Consider the following 25,372-nt stretch of genomic DNA (forward strand, 5'->3'; position numbering starts at 1 on the left):
TCTCTGTACAGGCTATGGGCAAACTTAGGGGGCTGTTCCTGCTGAATTGTGCACAATGTCTCATACCTGGAGTTCCCGGTTGTGATTCTCACAGAGCAGTTGGAGGAACCTCAGGATGGGCTCCATGATGGCAATAACTGGGCTCATTGCAGCCGATTCCTCTGCGGATTTCTCTTCCCCCGTGCCGTTATCCACCCCGGAACCCACCATGTCTATGTCTGGATCAATCTCCTTCCGGTACACACAATAGGCCTTGGAGGTGGCAGAGGAGGCCTCGGCGAGTTGTCCTTTCATCCCTTCCTTAAGGTGATACTGAGAGTCTCTTACTGAAAGGTAAAACATGGCAACTGGAACAGGAACGATACGGCACTATATGCCCTGGGTACCCCTGGAACTATAGCGGGGTGACTGTTACCCCAATGTTTCTATATATCTGTAACCTTGTTATGGGCTAAGGGGGCCCAGCCTGAAGGCCAGTTAGGGGGGGATTTGGGGTGAGTGCTTATTTGTGCCCTGGGTACCCCTGGAACTATAGCAGGGTGACTGTTACCCCAATGTTTCTATATATCTGTAACCTTGTTATGGGCTAAGGGGGCCCAGCCTGAAGGCCAGTTAGGGGGGGATTTGGGGTGAGTGCTTATTTGTGCCCTGGGTACCCCTGGAACTATAGCAGGGTGACTGTTACCCCCAATGTTTCTATATATCTGTAACCTTGTTATGGGCTAAGGGGGCCCAGCCTGAAGGCCAGTTAGGGGGGGGATTTGGGGTGAGTGCTTATTTGTGCCCTGGGTACCCCTGGAACTATAGCGGGGTGACTGTTACCCCAATGTTTCTATATATCTGTAACCTTGTTATGGGCTAAGGGGGCCCAGCCTGAAGGCCAGTTAGGGGGGGATTTGGGGTGAGTGCTTATTTGTGCCCTGGGTACCCCTGGAACTATAGCGGGGTGACTGTTACCCCAATGTTTCTATATATCTGTAACCTTGTTATGGGCTAAGGGGGCCCAGCCTGAAGGCCAGTTAGGGGGGATTTGGGGTGAGTGCTTATTTGTGCCCTGGGTACCCCTGGAACTATAGCGGGGTGACTGTTACCCCAATGTACCTGATATATATGATACGTTACCTCTCCTTTTGGGAAGGGACAGGGAGTCGTAATCCTCCTCCTTTTTCTTGGTGCCCAAGTCGACGGTATTGACGGACACGGTTGCGCGGATTTCCTGCTGCGCCGTTTTCATGCGATCGTAAAGGACCTTAAAGAATTTCTCCGATTTTTTCTGCATATCCAGCTGCTTATAGAAAGAATTCTGGAAGAAAACAAAGTAACAAACTGTCAGTTTTGATACCGAGAAATAATGAGTTAATTCCCTGTTCTAAGGGCAAACCAATCACTTTGGGGGGGCGGTTCCAATATAAGCAAAGGAACCAATGAAGGAAAGCTGGGGACCCCAATAACTACAAAATGGAACTGATTCAGCCGCTAAAGACTGGTTGTTCCTAGAGACCCTTCTAACCAATGATTTAGCTCAGAGCAGGCTCCGCCCAGTACCTGGATTTGCGTATTCCCGCCCTCGAGCAGCGCGATGCCCAACAAGATGCCCTCTGAGAATATCCGGTCGTTCTTGGTGCTCACAATGACATCGATAACCAGCTCCGACGCCCCCTCTTTGTCCAGAAGACACTGAATTTCCGATATGGACACCCCGGATTTATCCGAATCCTGCCCTGAAAAAGCTATGGAGAAAGGCAATAAACCCAGATTCCTGATTGGCTTCCCACTACTGTAACAAACCCCGCCCCCACGGTATATATTGAACCTGGGGAATAGGCTCAACCTAGCAAAACTACCATAATAAGGCAGTCAACAAAAACTGGCCTATTGAGTACAGTCAGCAAGAAGGTCTGTCCTACCTCCTGCCGGAACTGATTTTCCATAAGCTACAGAGAGGGGCCCATTTAGAGACGATCCATGTTCTCCTTTGAAATATCGATTCAACAGGATTTTACGAAGAGTGGAGCCCTTTTAAAAAAAATGATAAAAATAAATTAAGGAGAAGAGCTGCCATAGTGTTTCCCTTAGACAGTACAGTATGGGGGTACAGCTTATTGTGTGCCCAGAACATTCCCTCTCTGTATATTTGTATTTATACATATGGGTAGGGGGTGCCATAGTGTTTCCCTTAGACAGTACAGTATGGGGGTACAGCTTATTGTGTGCCCAGAACATTCCTTCTCTGTATATTTGTATTTATACATATGGGTAGGGGGTGCCATAGTGTTTCCCTTAGACAGTACAGTATGGGGGTACAGCTTATTGTGTGCCCAGAACATTCCCTCTCTGTATATTTGTATTTATACATATGGGTAGGAGGTGCCATAGTGTTTCCCTTAGACAGTACAGTATGGGGGTACAGCTTATTGTGTGCCCAGAACATTCCTTCTCTGTATATTTGTATTTATACATATGGGTAGGGGGTGCCATAGTGTTTCCCTTAGACAGTACAGTATGGGGGTACAGCTTATTGTGTGCCCAGAACATTCCTTCTCTGTATATTTGTATTTATACATATGGGTAGGGGGTGCCATAGTGTTTCCCTTAGACAGTACAGTATGGGGGTACAGCTTATTGTGTGCCCAGAACATTCCCTCTCTGTATATTTGTATTTATACATATGGGTAGGGGGTGCCATAGTGTTTCCCTTAGACAGTACAGTATGGGGGTACAGCTTATTGTGTGCCCAGAACATTCCTTCTCTGTATATTTGTATTTATACATATGGGTAGGAGGTGCCATAGTGTTTCCCTTAGACAGTACAGTATGGGGGTACAGCTTATTGTGTGCCCAGAACATTCCTTCTCTGTATATTTGTATTTATACATATGGGTAGGGGGTGCCATAGTGTTTCCCTATACAGTACAGTATGGGGGTACATCTTATTGTGTGCCCAGAACATTCCTTCTCTGTATATTTGTATTTATACATATGGGTAGGAGGTGCCATAGTGTTTCCCTTAGACAGTACAGTATGGGGGTACAGCTTATTGTGTGCCCAGAACATTCCTTCTCTGTATATTTGTATTTATACATATGGGTAGGAGGTGCCATAGTGTTTCCCTTAGACAGTACAGTATGGGGGTACAGCTTATTGTGTGCCCAGAACATTCCCTCTCTGTATATTTGTATTTATACATATGGGTAGGGGGTGCCATAGTGTTTCCCTTAGACAGTACAGAGCGGAGCATTCACAGTTCTATGCGGCGGCGCCTGTTCCACGGAGCTGATAATTATGTTGCGATCACAAGTCCCTTTTTTAGCCCAATTATCCCAACCCATTGCAGTCGGTCGCTAGGGAGCAGGTGGGTGAGATACGGCGGCGACACGGCGGCTGGGGGATAAGTGACAGATTAGGAAGCCCAACGTGAGATCAGACAGGGACACTTCATAGCAGAGGAAATGCGTTAATTAATTATAACGAGCTCGGCTAAATACGTCCATTTCCGAATAATAACGAAGGCGGGGGGGGGGGGGGGGATCCATTAGAATTAATAACCGGCGACTACAGTTCCCCTGAATCCTTTTATCATTCCCTGCCCGGTGGCACCGCGGTACCTCCGGGGCGGCCAAATTTACAATTTACTAAAACAAGCCGTTGTTCTGGGAAACATCATTCAGTCGTGAGAATAGGAAAAAAAAGTAAAATTCCTCATTTCGTGTCATTTTTTTTGGATTGCGCAGGCCCTGATTGGATAATTGTGTCAAATGGCGCATTAACCCCTTTGTGGCCGAGGGTGCCTGAAATGAGCACTTAGCGCTTCGGCGAAACGGAACCGTTTAAGGTCGGCAATCACAAGGGAGCCCTGATGAGGCTCATTTCTCATAAGGTGGCATTTAGCTTCTCCCTATAATCAGAAAGATAAGGCACTAATTGCGGGGAGATTTCAAAGTGGGGGGTGGGGGGGGGGGGGTGAATGGCCCTAGGGTGGTGCTGCCTTTCTATATATATATATTTTATGCATTTTTTTCTGTTAGTAGGTGGAGCAGTTTGCCTTTGGGGTGGAAGGAAACATAATTTCCCAAATACATATTCAGATGTGTCATTTTCAACCGTTTTTGGGTGGAGTTCCCCTTTAATCAATTGACATCCCAATATATATAGGCAGCTAAAGTGGAGAGGTGATTATTGGGCAACATTCGGCCAGCGGGAGAGACAGCAATGCTGCATCAGATTGACTCTCCCTATGTGAGAGCGATGTTGCAAGGAGAGAATTATAACATAGGGAGAGCAAATACAAACCTGCCGCACGCGTTCTGCGGGAAGGGATAGCGCAAGTTGCAATGGGGAATCCAGTAGATCTATATTCAGATGTTGGGCAGAGGACCCTTTAGGGAGGTCTAGCGTTTAATTGCCACTCCAGTTGCTTGTGATTGGCTGCTGTTTGTGCATATTTAATGAGGAACTGCAGTTGCCTTAAACCTCTAGGCCCCATTATCTGCCCTTGTGGTGCAGATCTGGGAGGGGGGGGGTGTTGGCACTGCTGCTCTTTCCTGTACTGGAGATGTTGGGGGTAACTGGGGAGTCGAGCAGATGCCAATAATAACAAGAGATTTATCATCACCGTGGCACAGCATTAGCCGGGCAGCGCCGGGGGGGGGGGATGATTTAGAATAATGAAGGTGGCAGTTTGTCTCCCTTAATCACGGGGCAGATGCCGTGCTTGCCAGGCAACACTGCTGACTTTGAAGAATGCCGAGGTCCTGGTGCCGATCGCTGGATTTATGGGTTGGGTCGGCTCAGTGCTGGTACCTCGGGGGGCTTCGCATTAAAGAATACGGCGGAACCGCTGCACCGACAGAATTGCTGGGAACTATAAATCTAATGTGCCACGTACAGGCGGCTATACAGATCAGCTGGGGGGTCTCGCAGGGGCAGGCCCGGGGAAGGGCAGATACAATAGGCGCTTTCAGGGTCCACTGTTTGGTAGCTATGGGTTACAAGGTTGGGGCAAATTTGGCCTGTTTGTTCATATCCCCGTAGGTCTCCAGAGACACAGTTCCCTAAGGCTTCGTGTGGCATTAGCCTAAATGGTTTGCATCCCTGCTGCCAGCTGGAATAGAAAATGGCCCAAGGTAGTGGGTTCCATGCACAGTGTGGGGCTATTACATTTCTATTAGAGACCTGGAGGAAAGCTGGAGGAAGGCAAGAGAAGCTGGGGGAAGGCAAGAGAAGCTGGAGGAAGGCAAGAGAAGCTGGAGGAAGGCAAGAGAAGCTGGGGGAAGGCAAGAGAAGCTGGAGGAAGGCAAGAGAAGCTGGAGGAAGGCAAGAGAAGCTGGAGGAAGGCAAGAGAAGCTGGAGGAAGGCAAGAGAAGCTGGGGGAAGGCAAGAGAAGCTGGAGGAAGGCAAGAGAAGCTGGAGGAAGGCAAGAGAAGCTGGGGGAAGGCAAGAGAAGCTGGAGGAAGGCAAGAGAAGCTGGGGGAAGGCAAGAGACGCTGGAGGAAGGCAAGAGAAGCTGGAGGAAGGCAAGAGAAGCTGGAGGAAGGCAAGAGAAGCTGGAGGAAGGCAAGAGAAGCTGGAGGAGAAGCTGGGAAGGCAAGAGAAGCTGGGGGAAGGCAAGAGAATGGGGAAGGCAGGAACTGGAGGAAGGCAAGAAGCTGGGGAAGCAGAGAAGCTGAGAAGCAAGAGAAGCTGGAGGAAGGCAAGAGAAGCTGGGGGAAGGCAAGAGAAGCTGGAGAAAGGCAAGAGAAGCGGGGGAAGGCAAGAGAAGCTGGAGAAGGCAAGAGAAGCTGGGGGAAGGCAAGAGAAGCTGGAGGAAGGCAAGAGAAGCTGGAGGAAGGCAAGAGAAAGCTGGAGGGCTGGAGGAGACAAGAGAAGCTGGGGAAGGCAAGAGAAGCTGGAAGGCAAGGAAGGCAAGAGAAGCTGGGGGAAGGCAAGAGAAGCTGGGGGAAGGCAAGAGAAGCTGGAGGAAGGCAAGAGAAGCTGGGGGAAGGCAAGAGAAGCTGGAGGAAGGCAAGAGAAGCTGGAGGAAGAGAGCTGGAAGGCAAGAGAAGCTGGGGGAAGAGAAGAAGAGAAGCTGGAGGAAGGCAAGAGAAGCTGGGGAAGGCAAGAGAAGCTGGGGGAAGGCAAGAGAAGCTGAAGGCTGGAAGGAAGAGAAGCTGGGGAAAGGCAAGAGAAGCTGGGGGAAGGCAAGAGAAGCTGGAGGAAGGCAAGAGAAGCTGGGGAGGCAAGAGAAGCTGGGGGAAGGCAAGAGAGGAAGGCAAGAGAAGCTGGGGAAGGCAAGAGAAGCTGGGGGAAGGCAAGAGAAGCAAGAGAAGCTGGGGGAAGGCAAGAGAAGCGGAGAAGGCTGGAAGGCAAGAGAAGCTGGAGGAAGGCAAGAGAAGCTGGAGGAAGGCAAGAGAAGCTGGAGGAAGGCAAGAGAAGCTGGAGGGAAGGCAAGAGAAGATGGGGGGAAGGCAAGAGAAGCTGGGGGAAGGCAAAGAAGAGCTGGGGGAAGGCAAGAGAAGCTGGGGAAGGAAAGAGAAGCTGGGGGAAGGAAGAGAAGCTGGGGAAGAAAGAAGCTGGGGGAAGGCAGAGAAGCTGGGGGAAGGCAAAGAGAAGCTGGGGAAGGAAAGAGAAGCTGGGGGGAAAGAAAAGCTAGTGGAAGGCAAGAGAAGCTGGGGGAAGGCAAGAGAAGCTGGAGGGAAGGCAAGAGAAGCTGGGGGAAGGCAAGAGAAAGCTGGGGAAGGCAAGAGAAGCTGGAGAAGGCAAGAGAAGCTGGAAGGCAAGAGAAGCTGGGGAAGCTGGAGGAAGGCAAGAGAAGCTGGAGGAAGGAAAGAGAAGCTGGGGGAAGGCAAGAGAAGCTGGAGGAAGGCAAGAGAAGCTGGGGAAGGCAAGAGAAGCTGGGGGAAGGCAAGAGAAGCTGGGGAGAGGCAAGAGAAGCTGGGGGAAGGCAAGAGAAGCTGGAAGGCAAGGAAGGCAAGAGAAGCTGGGGAAGAGCAAGAGAAGCTGGGGGAAGGCAAGAGAAGCTGGAGGAAGGCAAGAGAAGCCTGGGGAAGGCAAGAGAAGCTGGAGGGAAGACATGAGAAGCTGGGGGAAGGCAGAGAGAAGCTGGGGGAAGGCAAGAGAGCTGGGAAAGGCAAGAGAAGCTGGAAAGGCAGAAGAAGCGGGGGGAAGGCAAGAGAAGCTGGAGGAAGGCAAGAGAAGCGGGGAGGGAGAGCTGGAGGAAGGCAAGGAGAAGGAAGCAAAAGAAGCTGGAGGAAGGCAAGAGAAGGGAAGGGCTGGGGAAAGGCAGAGAAGCTGGGGAAGGCAAGAGAAGCTGGGGGAAGGCAAGAGAAGCTGGAGAAGGAAGAAGAAGCTGGGGGAAGGCAAGAAAGCTGGGGAAAGGCAAGAGAAGCTGGAGGAAGGCAAGAGAAGCTGGAGGAAGGCAAGAGAAGCTGGGGGAAGGCAAGAGAAGCTGGGGGAAGGCAAGAGAGCTGGAGAAGGCAAGCTGGAGGAAGGCAAGAGAAGCTGGAGGAAGGCAAGGAGAAGCTGGGGGAAGGCAAGAAAAGCTGGAGAGCAAGAGAAGCTGGGGGAAGGCAAGAGAAGCTGCAAGAGAAGCTGGGGGAAGGCAAGAGAAGCTGGAGGAAGGCAAGAGAAGCTGGAGGAAGGCAAGAGAAGCATGGGGAGGCAAGAGAAGCTGGGGGAAGGCAAGAGACGCTGGGAAGGCAAGAGAAGCTGGGGGAAGGCAAGAGAAGCCTGGGGGAAGGCAAGAGAAGCTGGGGAAGGCAAGAGAAGCTGGGGGAAGGCAAGAGAAGCTGAGGAAGGCAAGAGAAGCTGGAGGAAGGCAAAGAAGCTGGGGGAAGGCAAGAGAAGCTGGGGGAAGGCAAGAGAAGCTGGAGGAAGGCAAGAGAAGCTGGAGGAAGGCAAGAGAAGCTGGAGGAAGGCAAGAGAAGCTGGAGGAAGGCAAGAGAAGATGGAGGGAAGGCAAAAGAAGATGGAGGGAAGGCAAGAGAAGCTGGGGGAAGGAAAGAGAAGCTGGGGGAAGGAAAGAGAAGCTGGGGAAGGCAAGAGAAGCTAGGGGAAGGAAAGAGAAGCTGGGGGAAGGAAAGAGAAGCTGGGGGAAGGAAAGAGAAGCTGGGGGAAGGAAAGGGAAGCTGGGGGAAGGAAAGAGAAGCTGGGGGAAGGAAAGAGAAGCTGGGGGAAGGAAAGAGAAGCTAGTGGAAGGAAAGAGAAGCTGGAGGGAAGGCAAGAGAAGCTGGAGGGAAGGCAAGAGAAGCTGGAGGGAAGGCAAGAGAAGCTGGGGGAAGGCAAGAGAAGCTGGAGGGAAGGCAAAAGAAGCTGGAGGGAAGGCAAAAGAAGCTGGAGGAAGGCAAGAGAAGCTGGGGGAAGGAAAGAGAAGCTAGGGGAATGCAAGAGAAGCTGGAGGGAAGGCAAGAGAAGCTGAAGGGAAGGCAAGAGAAGTTGGAGGAAGGCACGAGAAGCTGGAGGAAGGCAAGAGAAGCTTGGGGAATGGATGAGAAGCTGGAGAAAGGCAAGAGAAGCTGGGGAAGGCAAGAAAAGCTGTAGAAAGGCAGAAGAAGCTGGAGAAAGGCAGAAGAAGCTGGAGAAAGGCAGAAGAAGCTGGAGAAAGGCAGAAGAAGCTGGAGACAGGCAGGAGAAGCTGGGGGAAAGAAGGAGAAGCTGGAGGAAATCAGAAGAAGCTGGGGAAAGGAAGGAGAAGCTGGAGAAAGGCAGAAGAAGCTGGAGAAAGGCAGAAGAAGCTGGAGAAAGGCAGAAGAAGCTGGAGACAGGCAGGAGAAGCTGGGGGAAAGAAGGAGAAGCTGGAGGAAATCAGAAGAAGCTGGGGAAAGGAAGGAGAAGCTGGAGAAAGGCAGAAGAAACTGGAGAAAGGCAGGAGAAGCTGCAGAACAAGCTAGAGGAAGCCAGGAGAAGCTGGAGGAAGCCAGGAGAAGCTGGAGGAAGCCAGGAGAAGCTGGAGGAAGCCAGGAGAAGCTGTAGAAAGCCAGGAGAAGCTGGAGGAAGCCAGGAGAAGCTGGATTAAATCAGGAGAAGAAAGGCAAAGACACTTTATTAAGGGAGAGGAAACTAAACAACCCACCCACCCACCATGCACTGCAGATCTCCATTGCACCCAATGGACAATAAAAGGGAAAAGGGCAAATGGCCCAAAGCTACTGCTGTTTTCCTTTTGCTTTTTACTGTTGGTCACTAGGTCACGTTCCAGCATGGAATATACATGTGTCCTACCCCCCCCCCCAATGCTGCCCCCAGTTATATCACTGGCAAAGGGAAAAGGGCATTCACATCACAGGGAAGTCAAGCTGCGCGGGATGATTAGAAGCCCATACGCAGCCTAATTAATTCACTTCACGTGGGTCGTATTAAGCACGTAATGTGCCAGCGGCTGCCCTCTGTGCCCCCGTCGCTGCCTTCAGCTGCCCATCCCTTGCCAACCCTGCCAAGAACATCATCCCCCCTTTCCTCAATCTGATTGGCACAGAGCAGCGAGTCCTTGTCTGGACCATGTCAGACACTTGGGCACCTCTCGGAATACAGATTAATGCCTCTCTATGGTACCTCATGCAATAGGATAGGATCTGTGACTCTGTGTTCTGTTATACAGATAGCTAGAATCTCAGCCATAAAGCAGGGCAGGACTGCTGCTTACAATGGGGGGATAGGATCTGTGCCACTGTGACAGAATGCTCTGTTATACAGATAGCTAGAATCTCAGCCATAAAGCAGGGCAGGACTGCTGCTTACAATGGGGGGATCAGATAGGATCTGTGCCACTGTGACAGAATGCTCTGTTATACAGATAGCTAGAATCTCAGCCATAAAGCAGGGCAGGACTGTTGCTTACAATGGGGGGATCAGATAGGATCTGTGCCACTGTGACAGAATGCTCTGTTATACAGATAGCTAGAATCTCAGCCATAAAGCAGGGCAGGACTGCTGCTTACAATGGGGGGATCAGATAGGATCTGTGCCACTGTGACAGAATGCTCTGTTATACAGATAGCTAGAATCTCAGCCATAAAGCAGGGCAGGACTGCTGCTTACAATGGGGGGATCAGATAGGATCTGTGCCACTAGTGACAGAATGCTCTGTTATACAGATAGCTAGAATCTCAGCCATAAAGCAGGGCAGGACTGCTGCTACAATGGGGGGATAGGATCTGTGCCACTGTGACAGAATGCTCTGTTATACAGATAGCTAGAATCTCAGCCATAAAGCAGGGCAGGACTGCTGCTTACAATGGGGGGGGGATCAGATAGGATCTGTGCCACTGTGACAGAATGCTCTGTTATAACAGATAGCTAGAATCTCAGCCATAAAGCAGGGCAGGACTGCTGCTTACAATGGGGGGGATCAGATAGGATCTGTGCCACTGTGACAGAATGCTCTGTTATACAGATAGCTAGAATCTCAGCCATAAAGCAGGGCAGGACTGCTGCTTACAATGGGGGGGATCAGATAGGAATCTGTGCCACTGTGACAGAATGCTCTGTTATACAGATAGCTAGAATCTCAGCCATAAAGCAGGGCAGGACTGCTGCTTACAATGGGGGGGATCAGATAGGATCTGTGCCACTGTGACAGAATGCTCTGTTATACAGATAGCTAGAATCTCAGCCATAAAGCAGGGCAGGACTGCTGCTTACAATGGGGGGATCAGATAGGAATCTGTGCCACTGTGACAGAATGCTCTGTTATACAGATAGCTAGAATCTCAGCCATAAAGCAGGGCAGGACTGCTGCTTACAATGGGGGGATCAGATAGGATCTGTGCCACTGTGACAGAATGCTCTGTTATAACAGATAGCTAGAATCTCAAGCCATAAAGCAGGGCAGGACTGCTGCTTACAATGGGGGGGGATCAGATAGGATCTGTGCCACTGTGACAGAATGCTCTGTTATACAGATAGCTAGAATCTCAGCCATAAAGCAGGGGCAGGACTGCTGCTTACAATGGGGGATCAGATAGGATCTGTGCCACTGTGACAGAATGCTCTGTTATACAGATAGCTAGAATCTCAGCCATAAAGCAGGGCAGGACTGCTGCTTACAATGGGGGGATCAGATAGGATCTGTGCCACTGTGACAGAATGCTCTGTTATACAGATAGCTAGAATCTCAGCCATAAAGCAGGGCAGGACTGCTGAACAGCGGCTCACAATGAGTTAACTTTTTCCGCTGAAGGTTCTTCTGTAGATGTCTCTATGGGGCGGGTTACATAACAGACACATATATGGATCACACGTCCGTGCCTCAGTCTGGCAGTTCATGTGCAGATAATCAGCGCATTGGGTTCCTAGCTCAGACTGAGGGGGGGGGGGGGAGGCAAAAAAAGCTTCTCTCATGCGGAGTCACGATCGTTCCAAGTAATCTAATTGAATTCCAAGGCCGGGAGCATCAAGAGACACGTGATGAGTCTCCAGCAGAGACCGTGGCCAGACACCGAGAGCGTTACATAATCACATGCTCCGGCTCCACTCACTTACCCCTGCCCCCCCCCCCATGTGCCCCCCCCACCTGCCCCTCAGTCTCACAGCCTCTTCCCATGCAGCATCACATGGCCGGGCACGGCGCAACCAAGCGCTCACTGGTCCCAACGGCTTCTCCCAAATCCCTTCAACTGCTACATAGAAACGAAAGGGAAGGGAGAATATTTCAGTTCTACAAAAAGAGTAAAAAGGGGCAAAATGTGCGATTTAGTTTCTGTTATTTACTGATGTATTTCCTGAAAAGCATGAGAGAGAGAGAGAGAGGGGGCAACATGGAAATCTCTTAGTGATGTCTCACAGGTAATTGGTATGGAGACATGAAGGAGATGAAGAAAGTAGGGCAAAATGGAGACAGTAGGGCAAGATGGGGACAGTAGGACAAGATGGGGACAGTAGGACAAGATGGGGACAGTAGGGCAAGATGGGGACAGTAGGACAAGATGGGGACAGTAGGGCAAGATGGGGACAGTAGGGCAAGATGGGGACAGTAGGGCAAGATGGGGACAGTAGGACAAGATGGAGACAGTAGGGCAAGATGGAGACAGTAGGGCAAGATGGAGACAGTAGGACAAGATGGAGACAGTAGGACAAGATGGGGACAGTAGGGCAAGATGGAGACAGTAGGGCAAGATGGAGACAGTAGGGCAAGATAGTTACATAGTTACATAGGGTTGAAAAAAGACCATTGTCCATCAAGTTCAACCCATCCGAGTAAACCCAGCACACAACCTATACTAACCAATCTATACACTCACATACATAAACTATATATATACAACCAGTAATACTAACTGTAGATATTAGTATCACAATAGCCTTGGATATTCTGCTTGTTCAAAAACTCATCCAGGCCCCTCTTATAGGCATTAACAGAATCTGCCATTACCCCATCACTAGGAAGGGCATTCCACAGCCTCACTGCTCTCACCGTGAAAAACCCCCTACGCTGCTTCAAATGGAAGCTCTGTTCCTCTAATCTATAGGGGTGACCTCTGGTGCGCTGATTGTTTTTATGGGAAAAAAGAACATCCCCCAACTGCCTATAATCCCCTCTAATGTACTTGTACAGAGACAAGATGGAGACAGTAGGACAAGAAAGAAACAGTGGGGCAAGATGGAGACAGTAGGACAAGAAAGAAACAGTAGGGCGAGATGGAGGCAGTAGGGCAAGATGGAGACAGTGGGGCAAGATGGAGGCAGTAGGACAAGAAAGAGACAGTAGGACAAGATGGAGACAGTAGGACAAGATGGAGACAGTAGGACAAGAAAGAGACAGTAGGGCAAGATGGAGACAGTAGAGCAAGATGGAGACAGTAGGACAAAAAAGAGACAGTAGGACAAGATGGAGACAGTAGGACAAGAAAGAGACAGTAGGGTAAAATGGGGACAGTAGGACAAGATGGGGACAGTAAGGCAAGATGGGGACAGTAGGGCAAGATGGAGACAGTAGGGCAAGATGGGGACAGTAGGGCAAGATGGAGACAGTAGGACAAGATGGGGACAGGAGGGCAAGATGGAGACAGTAGGACAAGATGGGGACAGTAGGGCAAGATGGGGACAGTAGGGCAAGATGGGGACAGTAGGGCAAGATGGAAGACAGTAGGGCAAGATGGAGACAGTAGGACAAGATGGGAAAGTAGGGCAAGATGGGGACAGTAGGGCAAGATGGAGACAGTAGGGCAAGATGGGGACAGTAGGACAAGATGGAGACAGTAGGCAAAGATGGAGACCAGTAGGACAAGATGGAGACAGTAGGACAAGATGGAGAAAGTAGGGCAGGATGGGGGACAGTAGGGCAAGATGGAGACAGTAGGGGCAAGATGGAGACAGTAGGACAAGATGGGGACAGTAGGGGCAAGATGGGGACAGTAGGAGCAAGATGGAGACAGTAGGGCAAGATGGAGACAGTAGGGCAAGATGGAGACAGTAAGGGCAAGATGGAGACAGTAGGGCAAGATGGAGACAGTAGGGCAAGATGGAGACAGTAGGACAAGATGGGAGGACAGTAGGACAAGATGGAGACAGTAGGACAAGATGGAACAGTAGGGCAAGATGGAGACAGTAGGGCAAGATGGAGACAGTAGGGCAAGATGGGGACAGTAGGACAAGATGGAGACAGTAGGGCAAGAGGGACAGTAGGACAAGATGAGGGACAAGATAGGATGGGGACAGTAGGACAAGATGGGGACAGTAGGACAAGATGGGGACAGTAGGGCAAGATGGAGACAGTAGGGCAAGATGGAGACAGTAGGACAAGACGGAGACAGTAGGACAAGACTAAGTAGATACAGACAGAATACGGAGACCCTAAGGCAAGATGGATGTTTGGCAACAGAGCAACTGTAGAGCAAGATGAAGTAGGAGCAGACAGTGACAGTAGAGTAGGAGATGGCAGTAGTTCAGTAGGATGGAGACAGCAGGACAAGAGTTATTTTTCATATAAAACAAAATCCTCTGCGAGTCTGTAGAGAGAGATCATTACGGCACCTCGGAACCATTAGCCGGAGGGTTAATAACACTAAATTAATGGGTAGAGGAAAAAGTGGCGCAATAAAACTTTACAGCATCGCTGGCTGGAAGGAAATGGGATCCTCGGGTTTTACACACAGGCCGTGCCCTCGCGACTCCATAAAGAGCGATGGATCTTCCCGTCAGCCCCGCGTGTGGGGTCCAATAGGAAATCACTCACATTAAATGGGACTGGCTAAATAAATGGCAGTCGGAGTGGCCGGGACGCCGGGACTCTCAGACCCATTGTTTTGAGTGGAGCCATTAAATCATACACAGTTCACACAGTCACATTCATTAGCCAATAGCTGCTCAGCAGATCACACACCTTCAGGGACCCCCAATGCCCACACCCTCTGCCCACCCTAACAGATGCCACCACTGAAGGATACCTAATTATAACAAAAAAAAAAAGACCAACTGCAATCTGACCTACAGTGACACAATCAAAAGATACAAGGGGGGTTGGTTTATAAATACTCGTAACATTGGGGGGGGGGATTATTTTTTTCATCCCTGGGCAATGGGCTTACAAGAAACCGCCCGTAACAAACGGCGCAATTATCTCCCTCACCGAGTACAACGTCTGACACCTCCGCACTAAAAATGATTTCTCCCCAATTTCCCCCATAATTCTGCCCGGCGCTCACTTTCCCGTAAGGATTTAAAATGTCCTGGAAACGGCGGTGACAAGTGAAATACGGTGGCCGGGGAGAGATCACAGGGGGGCCAATAAGCTAAGTGATACTGGAACTATCTTTGTATGAGAATTGGGGGCCGTATAACTCGAGGGATAATGTAATTAAAGGTGCAAACTTTGCTAACTTTAGGCAAGATGGAGGCAGTAGGACAAGATAAAGACAGTAGGGCAAGATGGAGACAGTAGGGCAAGATGGAGACAGTAGGGCAAGATGGAGACAGTAGGGCAAGATGGAGACAGTAGGGCAAGATGGAGACAGTAGGGCAAGATGGGGACAGTAGGGCAAATGGGGACAGTAGGGCAAGATGGGGACAGTAGGGCAAGATGGGGACAGTAGGGCAAGATGGAGGGCAGTAGGGCAAGATGGAGGCAGTAGGCCAAGATGGAGGCAGTAGGCCAAGATGGAGGCAGTAGGCCAAGATGGAGACTAGTAGGGCAAGATGGAGACAGTAGGACAAGATGGCGACAGTAGGGCAAGATGGCAACAGTAGGGCAAGATGGAGACAGTAGGACAAGATGGGGACAGTAGGGCAAGATGGAGACAGTAGGGCAAGATGGAGACAGTAGGGCAAGATGGAGACAGTAGGGCAAGATGGAGACAGTAGGGCAAGATGGAGACAGTAGGGCAAGATGGAGACAGTAGGGCAAGATGGAGACAGTAGGGCAAGATGGGGACAGTAGGGCAAGATGGGGACAGTAGGGCAAGATGGAGGCAGTAGGGCAAGATGGAGGCAGTAGGCCAAGATGGAGGCAGTAGGCCAAGATGGAGGCAGTAGGCCAAGATGGAGACTATAGGGCAAGATGGAGACAGTAGGACAAGATGGCGACAGTAGGGCAAGATGGCAACAGTAGGGCAAGATGGAGACAGTAGGACAAGATGGGGACAGTAGGGCAAGATGGGGACAGTAGGACAAGATGGAGACAGTAGGGCAAGATGGAGACAGTAGGACAAGATGGAGACAGTAGGGCAAGATGGGGACAGTAGGGCAAGATGGAGACAGTAGGGCAAGATGGAGACAGTAGGGCAAGATGGAGACAGTAGGGCAAGATGGAGACAGTAGGGCAAGATGGGGACAGTAGGACAAGATGGAGACAGTAGGGCAAGATGGGGACAGTAGGACAAGATGGAGGCAGTAGGACAAGATGGAGACAGTAGGGCAAGATGGAGACAGTAGGGCAAGATGGGGACAGTAGGGCAAGATGGGGACAGTAGGGCAAGATGGGGACAGTAGGGCAAGATGGAGGCAGTAGGGCAAGATGGAGGCAGTAGGCCAAGATGGAGGCAGTAGGCCAAGATGGAGGCAGTAGGCCAAGATGGAGACTATAGGGCAAGATGGAGACAGTAGGACAAGATGGCGACAGTAGGGCAAGATGGCAACAGTAGGGCAAGATGGAGACAGTAGAACAAGATGGGGACAGTAGGGCAAGATGGGGACAGTAGGACAAGATGGAGACAGTAGGGCAAGATGGAGACAGTAGGACAAGATGGAGACAGTAGGGCAAGATGGGGACAGTAGGACAAGATGGAGGCAGTAGGACAAGATGGAGACAGTAGGGCAAGATGGAGACAGTAGGGCAAGATGGGGACAGTAGGTCAAGATGGAGACAGTAGGGCAAGATAGAGACAGTAGGACAAGAAGGAGACAGTAGGGCAAGATGGAGACAGTAGGGCAAGATGGAGACAGTAGGACAAGATGGGGACAGTAGGGCAAGATGGAGACAGTAGGGCAAGATAGAGACAGTAGGACAAGAAGGAGACAGTAGGGCAAGATGGAGACAGTAGGGCAAGATGGAGGCAGTAGGGCAAGATGGAGGCAGTAGGGCAAATGGAGACAGTAGGGCAAGATGGAGGCAGTAGGGCAAGATGGAGGCAGTAGGGCAAGATGGAGGCAGTAGGCCAAGATGGAGGCAGTAGGCCAGGATGGAGACTATAGGACAAGATGGCGACAGTAGGGCAAGATGGCGACAGTAGGGCAAGATGGAGGCAGTAGGGCAAGATGGAGGCAGTAGGGCAAGATGGAGGCAGTAGGGCAAATGGAGACAGTAGGGCAAGATGGAGGCAGTAGGGCAAGGTGGAGGCAGTAGGCCAAGATGGAGGCAGTAGGCCAAGATGGAGACTATAGGACAAGATGGCGACAGTAGGGCAAGATGGCGACAGTAGGGGAAGATGGCGACAGTAGGGCAAGATGGCGACAGTAGGGCAACATGGCGACAGTAGGGCAACATGGCGACAGTAGGGCAAGATGGCGACAGTAGGGCAAGATGGAGACAGTAGGGCAAGATGGAGACAGTAGGACAAGATGGAGACAGTAGGACAAGATGGAGAAAGTAGGGCAAGATGGCGAAAGTAGGACAACATTGAGAAGACGTTAGGGCAAGATGGAGGCAGTAGATAAAGTGTGTGGAATGGATCATGGAAGCTGTAGTCAATGACATCTGAAGGCCCATGAGTTGAACACTATTTAATATCAATACTGAAGCCCTGCAAAGTCTGTTTTGCTAAATGCATAATTAATGGGTTAAAAAAAGACCAAAGCCCAGTAAGTGTAACCCCAGAGCACATAAATACACATACTTATACTGCCCTGTCTATACCCTCACTATGTCCACTACCTGTACCAACCCACTTTAGATGTTAAGATCACAATCGCCTTGGATATTATGCTCGTTCAACATATCACACAACCCTATATAAGGGCCCTACCTGCTCCCCAAAACTTTCCTTCTTGTCCAGCATCTCCCGCAACGTCTGCAGAATCTTCATACAGAGTTTTTCCTCTTTTTCCATCAGTTTCTTCGTGTGGTTGATCAGCCTAAACAGTGCGCCAAGGAGACCTCATAAGGGTTGGGATCAAGAGTTTTAGGACTTCCTCCAAGCATATCTTAAGAATGTAACATTATATTCATTGGCCTCAGGAAACACCACCCCTATGTAGTCTCTAAAGCCCCCCCAGTACTTACTTGGACATAAAGGCCCCACAGCGAATTCTTGCATCACTGCCATCGGGAAACAGGCGCTCAGGACTGTGCAGAACGTCTACCAGAACCGAAAACTCAGCCAGTAACATTGGACTGAACTGGTTCTCTAGAGAAGCCACAACATCCTGGGTGGGGGGCAAATACAATATCAGTAAAGGGGCATTGTGATTCTAGGGTTCATTCTACTGAGAAGAACTTCAACAGTACTAACATTGCACCATGACTGATCCCAAAAATGTATCAACTTACATTTTACAGTTCAGAAGGTATTGTATGTAGAAGGTAACAGGCCTTGACCCAAAAGGAATTGTGGAAAATAGAAGAAGTAGAAGAAGTAGGACTCAGTGGGAAGGATGTATAGAGATCAAGCGCGTGGAGAAAGACCCATATGAGGCAGAGAACCAATGGATTTGAAGGACCCAAAATGAATTATGGTGATTATACTGAAAAAGCAGATGGTATGAGATCCCAAAAGATCATAAGGTACAGAAAAAGTAGAGGAACAGTAACAAATTTGGAATGATTAGTACAGAAAAAGTAGAAGGAGATGGACCCAACAGGAATCATGGAGTAAAGAACAAGAAGAAGGTGAAGGACCCAACAGGAATCATGGAGTAAAGAACAAGCAGAAGGTGAAGGTCCCAACAGGAATCATGGAGTAAAGAACAAGTAGAAGGTGAAGGACCCAACAGGAATCATGGAGTAAAGAACAAGCAGAAGGTGAAGGACCCAACAGGAATCATGGAGTAAAGAACAAGCAGAAGGTGAAGGACCCAACAGGAATCATGGAGTAAAGAACAAGCAGAAGGTGAAGGACCCAACAGGAATCATGGAGTAAAGAACAAGCAGAAGGTGAAGGTCCCAACAGGAATCATGGAGTAAAGAACAAGTAGAAGGTGAAGGACCCAACAGGAATCATGGAGTAAAGAACAAGTAGAAGGTGAAGGTCCCAACAGGAATCATGGAGTAAAGAACAAGTAGAAGGTGAAGGACCCAACAGGAATGGAGGATATAGACTAAGCAGGAGAAAAAGGACCCAATAGAGGGAGAAGGACCCAACATGAATCATGGAGTAAAGAACAAGTAGAAGGTGAAGGACCCAACAGGAATCATGGAGTAAAGAACAAGTAGAAGGTGAAGGACCCAACAGGAATGAAGGATATAGACTAAGAAGGAGAAAAAGGACCCAACAGTAATTATGGGGGTACTGGACAATTACATTTGAAAGAACCAATAGGAATGATGAGTATAGAACAAGCAGAGGGAGAAGGACCCAAAATGAGTTATGGGGTACAGAAAAAGCAGATGGAAAAATTATGTGGTTCTATAAGCACAGAACAAGTAGAAGGAGATGGACCCAACAGGAATCATGGAGTAAAGAAAAAGTAGAAGGTGAAGGACCCAACAGGAATGAAGGATATCGACTAAGCAGGAGAAAAAAGACCCAATAGTAATTATGGGGGTATGGGACAATTACATTTGAAAGAACCAAGGAATGATGAGTATAGAACAAGCAGAGGGAGAAGGACCCAAAGTGAATTATGGGGTACAGAAAAAGCAGATGGAACAAGATGAGAAGGACGCAATGGGAATGATAGGCCTAGACCAAGTAGAGGGAGAAGGACTAAATGGTAAACATTGGGATACAGAACAAACCGAATTGAAGGAGCCAATGAGAATGGTGAGTACAGAACTAGTAGATGGAAAAGGAATCAAAAGAAATCCAGGGTATAAAACAAGAAGGGAAAAGAGCCCAATACAATGAAAACATTAGTATTAGGAGACAGATGCCAGAAGAAGTAGAATTTACAGAGAGGCTTTTGACCCAACCTGAAGCTTCTCAATGATGGTCTTGTAGTCCAGGGATGGACTTCCCAGTGCCTCTTTGTATTTGGGCCCGTTGCGAGCAGTGATCCTCCAGCCCATGGCTGCTCTCTGCACCATGTTAGAATGGGCCTTCAAGAAGAGTGTGTTTACTTGACTGTCCAGGTCTACGGGAATAGCCATTCCTCGATTCTTTGCTTGAGAAAGGAGAGTAGAAACAGTTCAGCCAATGAGGATGTTGAGATTCAGTGACAGAGTAACTCACCAGTGATACCTGCTTGGTAATCCCACGGGCACTTACACCCAAGTCACACCTGCTTTACCTCCCCTGCCTGATCTAGAACCATCTTGCAGTGCTGATGTAGGTGACTACTAACCACTACACATACACTCATGCCGGGTAACCTAGTCACCCATGTCACTGTAACCGTACCATTCCAGTCAGACGGATGAACTGAGGTTATGCCCATAAATTCCATAGTTGGGGCGGGCGAGCGGGCAGGGATGGGGGGGGTTTAAATGTGACACCCTCTACAATGGAGAATGCTAGCACTGTCATCATTACATTGTCAAAATGAGATGAGGGATGCAGCTTTATTTATCCACAGGTCCAGCAGTTATAGAAAATCTTTATAGACATTTTAGGGTGGTGATAAAGGAGGTAACAGCACAAATAGTGGGTTTCACAGAGCAGTAGTTTTTGGTAGGACAGAATATAGTAAGGCAAGATGGTGACAGTAGATAAAGGAGGAGAAGGAGACAGTAGGGCAAGATGGAGACAGTAGGGAAAGGAGGAGAAGGAGACAGTAGGGCAAGATGGAGACAGTAGGTAAAGGAGGAGAAGGAGACAGTAGGGCAAGATGGAGACAGTAGGGAAAGGAGGAGAAGGAGACAGTAGGGCAAGATGGAGACAGTAGGTAAAGGAGGAGAAGGAGACAGTAGGGCAAGATGGAGACAGTAGGGAAAGGAGGAGAAGGAGACAGTAGGGCAAGATGGAGACAATAGGGCAAGATGGGGACGGTAGGGCAAGATGGGGACAGTAGGGAAAGGAGGAGAAGGAGACAGTAGGGCAAGATGGCGACAGTAGATAAAGGAGGAGAAGGAGACAGTAGGGCAAGATGGAGACAGTAGGGAAAGGAGGAGAAGGAGACAGTAGGGCAAGATGGAGACAGTAGGTAAAGGAGGAGAAGGAGACAGTAGGGCCAAGATGGAGACAGTAGGGAAAGGAGGAGAAGGAGACAGTAGGCAAGATGGAGAACAGTAGGGCAAAGATGGGGACAGTAGGGCAAGATGGAGACAGTAGGGCAAGATGGGGACAGTGGGGCAAGATGGAGACAGTAGGGCAAGATGGGGACAGTAGGGCAAGATGGGGACAGTAGGGCAAGATGGGGACAGTAGGGAAAGGAGGAGAAGGAGACAGTAGGGCAAGATGGAGACAGTAGGGCAAGATGGGGACAGTAGGGCAAGATGGGGACAGTAGGGAAAGGAGGAGAAGGAGACAGTAGGGCAAGATGGAGACAGTAGGTAAAGGAGGACAAGGAGACAGTAGGGCAAGATGGAGACAGTAGGGAAAGGAGGAGAAGGAGACAGTAGGGCAAGATGGAGACAGTAGGGCAAGATGGAGACAGTAGGGAAAGGAGGAGAAGGAGACAGTAGGGCAAGATGGAGACAGTAGGGCAAGATGGGGACAGTAGGGCAAGATGGGGACAGTAGGGCAAGATGGAGACAGTAGGGCAAGATGGGGACAGTAGGGCAAGATGGGGACAGTAGGGAAAGGAGAAGGAGACAGTAGGGCAAGATGGAGACAGTAGGGAAAGGAGGAGAAGGAGACAGTAGGGCAAGATGGAGACAGTAGGGCAAGATGGAGACAGTAGGGCAAGATGGAGACAGTAGGGCAAGATGGGGACAGTAGGGCAAGATGGGGACAGTAGGACAAGATGGGGACAGTAGGGAAAGGAGGAGAAGGAGACAGTAGGGCAAGATGGAGATAGTAGAAGAAGGTTGAGACAGGGAGTAGGATTTTAACCAGTGTAACTGAGCTGGCAGCCATTCAGTGGTTCCTAAAGGTTGACACAGGCTGTTGAGAGTTGCAGTATAACAACACCTGAAGGAAATATATCAGTTGGCCTCCTTTATATACAGCACAGGGCCTCTGGGAAGTCTGGAAATGCAGGAATCCTGGGAAACTTACCAACTTCTGCCAGTGTTTTTATACAGGATTCCACCGAGGCTTTCTGGGTCTGGTTGGGCCACGTACAGTTATAAATCCTGAACGCTGATTGGAGAAGTTGGATGAAAACTGGTTGATGCGTCTGTGGAGAGATCGCAAGGTTAGTGGCTGTACAATCTATACTCTGTGTGCAACGGCCATCAATATATAGAATAGACCCAAGAGCTTACAATCCAACACAGTGAAAATGCACTCGGATAATAATCAGTTTCAGACTCAGTTTGTTAAAACCAAATGGAAAGAACGAAAAAACCGCCGCTGAACGAGAATTTGTATTCCGAGACGAGGCGCCCCGGCTTGATAAATACGTCCTGCTGTTCATTAATCCCGCAGAGCGGCGTGGCCGTGCATTTATTAACATACCGCGTCGGCCTAATAAATCACTGATTTGAATGTTACAACATGGACAATTACCGCTCCTTAGTAACGATTTGCTACCTGCAGCTGGGGGATTAAAGGGGCAGGCGCGTCCCTCGCCCGCGGGAGGGGGGAAGCGTCACAAATGGCGCGAGGGGGCTTATTCTTATCTGTGTCTTCTAAGAAGTTCTGAAACCCTGACATTGGTCCCAAATGCTTATGTATTTGTGTTACTGTCCCTTTAAATATATGTAATATATAGGCAGGAAGCCCCGCCCCCTCACCTGCAGGTTGGTGCTGTTGTCAGAAAACGGGGAGTTGAAGAAGCCGCTAACAATGTTCATCACAGATTCCGTCACGTACTTCTCCAGCGCAGTATCGGCGTGCTTTCTGTCCGTGGTCGTGTTGCACACCTGCCGTGGGAAAGGGGATTCAAGAGCCAATCAGAGCATTAGAACATTCCCAGGGCCAGACCAACCTGTAGCCAATCAGAGCATTAGAACATTCCCAGGGCCAGACCAACCTGTAGCCAATCAGAGCATTAGAACATTCCCAGGGCCAGGCCAACCTGTAGCCAATCAGAGCATTAGAACATTCCCAGGGCCAGACCAACCTGTAGCCAATCAGAGCATTAGAACATTCCCAGGGCCAGACCAACCTGTAGCCAATCAGAGCATTAGAACATTCCCAGGGCCAGACCAACCTGTAGCCAATCAGAGCATTAGAACATTCCCAGGGCCAGACCAACCTGTAGCCAATCAGAGCATTAGAACATTCCCAGGGCCAGACCAACCTGTAGCCAATCAGAGCATTAGAACATTCCCAGGGCCAGACCAACCTGTAGCCAATCAGAGCTTAAGTACATTTAGATCATTAGGATCATTTATTACCCTTTATCAGGGCTAAAACAAATGTGTAGCCAATCCAAGAAGGGGAAGTTTTGCAAGGATAGAACTCACCTGTGTAATAGAACTTTGTCACAGAACAAACACACCCAGGCCATAGAACCCACCAAGGTCACAGAACTCACCCAGGCCATAGAACCCACCCAGGCCACAGAACTAACACACCCGTGCCATAGAACCCACCTGGGCCACAGAATTCACCCAGGCCATAGAACTAACACACCCAGGCCATAGAACCCACCCGGGCCACAGAATTCACCCAGGCCATAGAACTAACACACCCAGGCCATAGAACCCACCCGGGCCACAGAATTCACCCAGGCCATAGAACCCACCCAGGCCACAGAATTCACCCAGGCCATAGAACTAACACACCCAGGCCATAGAACCCACCCAGGTCACAGAACTCACCCAGGCCATAGAACCCACCCGGGCCACAGAATTCACCCAGGCCATAGAACCCACCCGGGCCACAGAATTCACCCAGGCCATAGAACTAACACACCCAGGCCATAGAACCCACCTGGGCCACAGAATTCACCCAGGCCATAGAACTAACACACCCAGGCCATAGAACCCACCCGGGCCACAGAATTCACCCAGGCCATAGAACCCACCCAGGCCACAGAATTCACCCAGGCCATAGAACTAACACACCCAGGCCATAGAACCCACCCAGGTCACAGAACTCACCCAGGCCATAGAACCCACCCGGGCCACAGAATTCACCCAGGCCATAGAACCCACCCGGGCCACAGAATTCACCCAGGCCATAGAACCCACCCGGGCCCCAGAACTCACCCAGGCCCCAGAACTCACCCAGGCCATAGAACCCACCGGGGCCACCGAACCAACCCGGGCCGCAGAACCCACCCAGGCCATAGAACTCACCCGGGCCATGTCTACTAGGAAGTTCTCAAAGAGTTTCCAGATGTGGTTACTGGTATAAATCTCCTTCATCTCTACCTCGGTATCCACGTAGCAGTGGTTGACAAAGTTGACGTAGGCGATTTTAACCTAAACAGGGGAACAGTTATGTAGGTTAATAGACACAGGGGTACCCGGGCAGTGCCAGTGTGGACCTGCCATTGTGCTTGCTTGGCACTGCCAGGGAGATTACAATCAGCCATAGAAGTTCAGTAGGAACGACAAAATTACAGGGGAGTCGGCTAAGCCTTGGGGAGTGAATACCCAATAATGTGGGGGTGGGTACCCAGTAATGTGGGGGTGGGTACCCAGTAATGTGGGGTTGGGTACCCAGTAATGTGGGGGTGGGTACCCAGTAATGTGGGGGTGGGTACCCAGTAATGTGGGGTGAGTACCCAGTAATGTGGGGGTGAGTACCCAGTAATGTGGGGGTGTGTGCCAGCGGGCAGGGGAAGTTGGCGCTGCTCTGGGCAGAGGATATGTGTGGGTATCAGTGCTCTCAAGAGAAGGATATGGCCCTTCGGCAGTCTCTGTCTCTTTCTCTCCATTTATTTCTTAGCCCTCCTGTTCCTTCTGGCTACTTCCTGTTACCCCTTTCCCCCTTTTTCTGCTTGTCCTTCTGGCTGCTTCCTGTTTCCCCTTTCCCCCTTTTTGTTCTTTCCCTTCTGGCTGCTTCCTGTTTCCCCTTTCCCCCTTTTTGTTCTTTCCCTTCTGGCTGCTTCCTGTTTCCCCTTTCCCCCTTTTTGTTCTTTCCCTTCTGGCTGCTTCCTGTTTCCCCTTTCCCCCTTTTTGTTCTTTCCCTTCTGGCTGCTTCCTGTTTCCCCTTTCCCCCTTTTTGTTCTTTCCCTTCTGGCTGCTTCCTGTTTCCCCTTTCCCCCTTTTTGTTCTTTCCCTTCTGGCTGCTTCCTTTTACCCCTTTCCCCCTTTTTGTGCTTTCCCTTCTGGCTACTTCCTGTTACCCCTTTCCCCCTTTTTGTTCTTTCCCTTCTGGCTGCTTCCTTTTACCCCTTTCCCCCTTTTTGTGCTTTTCCTTCTGGCTGCTTCCTGTTTCCCCTTTCCCCCTTTTTGTTCTTTCCCTTCTGGCTACTTCCTGTTTCCCCTTTCCCCCTTTTTGTTCTTTCCCTTCTGGCTACTTCCTGTTACCCCTTTCCCCCTTTTTGTGCTTTTCCTTCTGGCTGCTTCCTGTTTCCCCTTTCCCCCTTTTTGTTCTATCCCTTCTGGCTACTTCCTGTTTCCCCCTTTCCCCCTTTATGTGCTTTTCCTTCTGGCTACTTCCTGTTTCCCCTTTCCCCCTTTTTGTTCTTTCCCTTCTGGCTGCTTCCTGTTTCCCCTTTCCCCCTTTTTGTTCTTTCCCTTCTGGCTGCTTCCTGTTTCCCCTTTCCCCCTTTTTGTTCTTTCCCTTCTGGCTGCTTCCTGTTACCCCTTTCCCCCTTTTTGTTCTTTCCCTTCTGGCTGCTTCCTTTTACCCCTTTCCCCCTTTTTGTG

The 25,372-nt window shown here is 49.9% G+C and overlaps 1 protein-coding gene across 2 annotated transcripts in view; it reads right to left on the reverse strand.

Annotated features, from left to right (window-relative positions):
- itpr2 (inositol 1,4,5-trisphosphate receptor, type 2) overlaps nucleotides 1–25,372 on the reverse strand; it is a 121,807-nt gene that overhangs the window by 37,804 nt on the left and 58,631 nt on the right. For both annotated transcript variants that reach the window (XM_031898452.1, XM_031898453.1), the window contains exons 32-41: nucleotides 23,852–23,977; nucleotides 22,340–22,468; nucleotides 21,660–21,780; nucleotides 19,475–19,665; nucleotides 17,627–17,769; nucleotides 17,370–17,478; nucleotides 1,908–2,016; nucleotides 1,546–1,730; nucleotides 1,123–1,303; nucleotides 67–326 (exon numbers count right to left, since the gene is read on the reverse strand). In XM_031898452.1, coding sequence (XP_031754312.1) covers nucleotides 67–326; nucleotides 1,123–1,303; nucleotides 1,546–1,730; nucleotides 1,908–2,016; nucleotides 17,370–17,478; nucleotides 17,627–17,769; nucleotides 19,475–19,665; nucleotides 21,660–21,780; nucleotides 22,340–22,468; nucleotides 23,852–23,977 — 1,554 coding nt within the window. The remainder of the gene's footprint in view (nucleotides 1–66; nucleotides 327–1,122; nucleotides 1,304–1,545; nucleotides 1,731–1,907; nucleotides 2,017–17,369; nucleotides 17,479–17,626; nucleotides 17,770–19,474; nucleotides 19,666–21,659; nucleotides 21,781–22,339; nucleotides 22,469–23,851; nucleotides 23,978–25,372) is intronic.

Source organism: Xenopus tropicalis, chromosome 3 (genome assembly GCF_000004195.4).
Source record: "Xenopus tropicalis strain Nigerian chromosome 3, UCB_Xtro_10.0, whole genome shotgun sequence".
NCBI lineage: Eukaryota > Metazoa > Chordata > Amphibia > Anura > Pipidae > Xenopus > Xenopus tropicalis.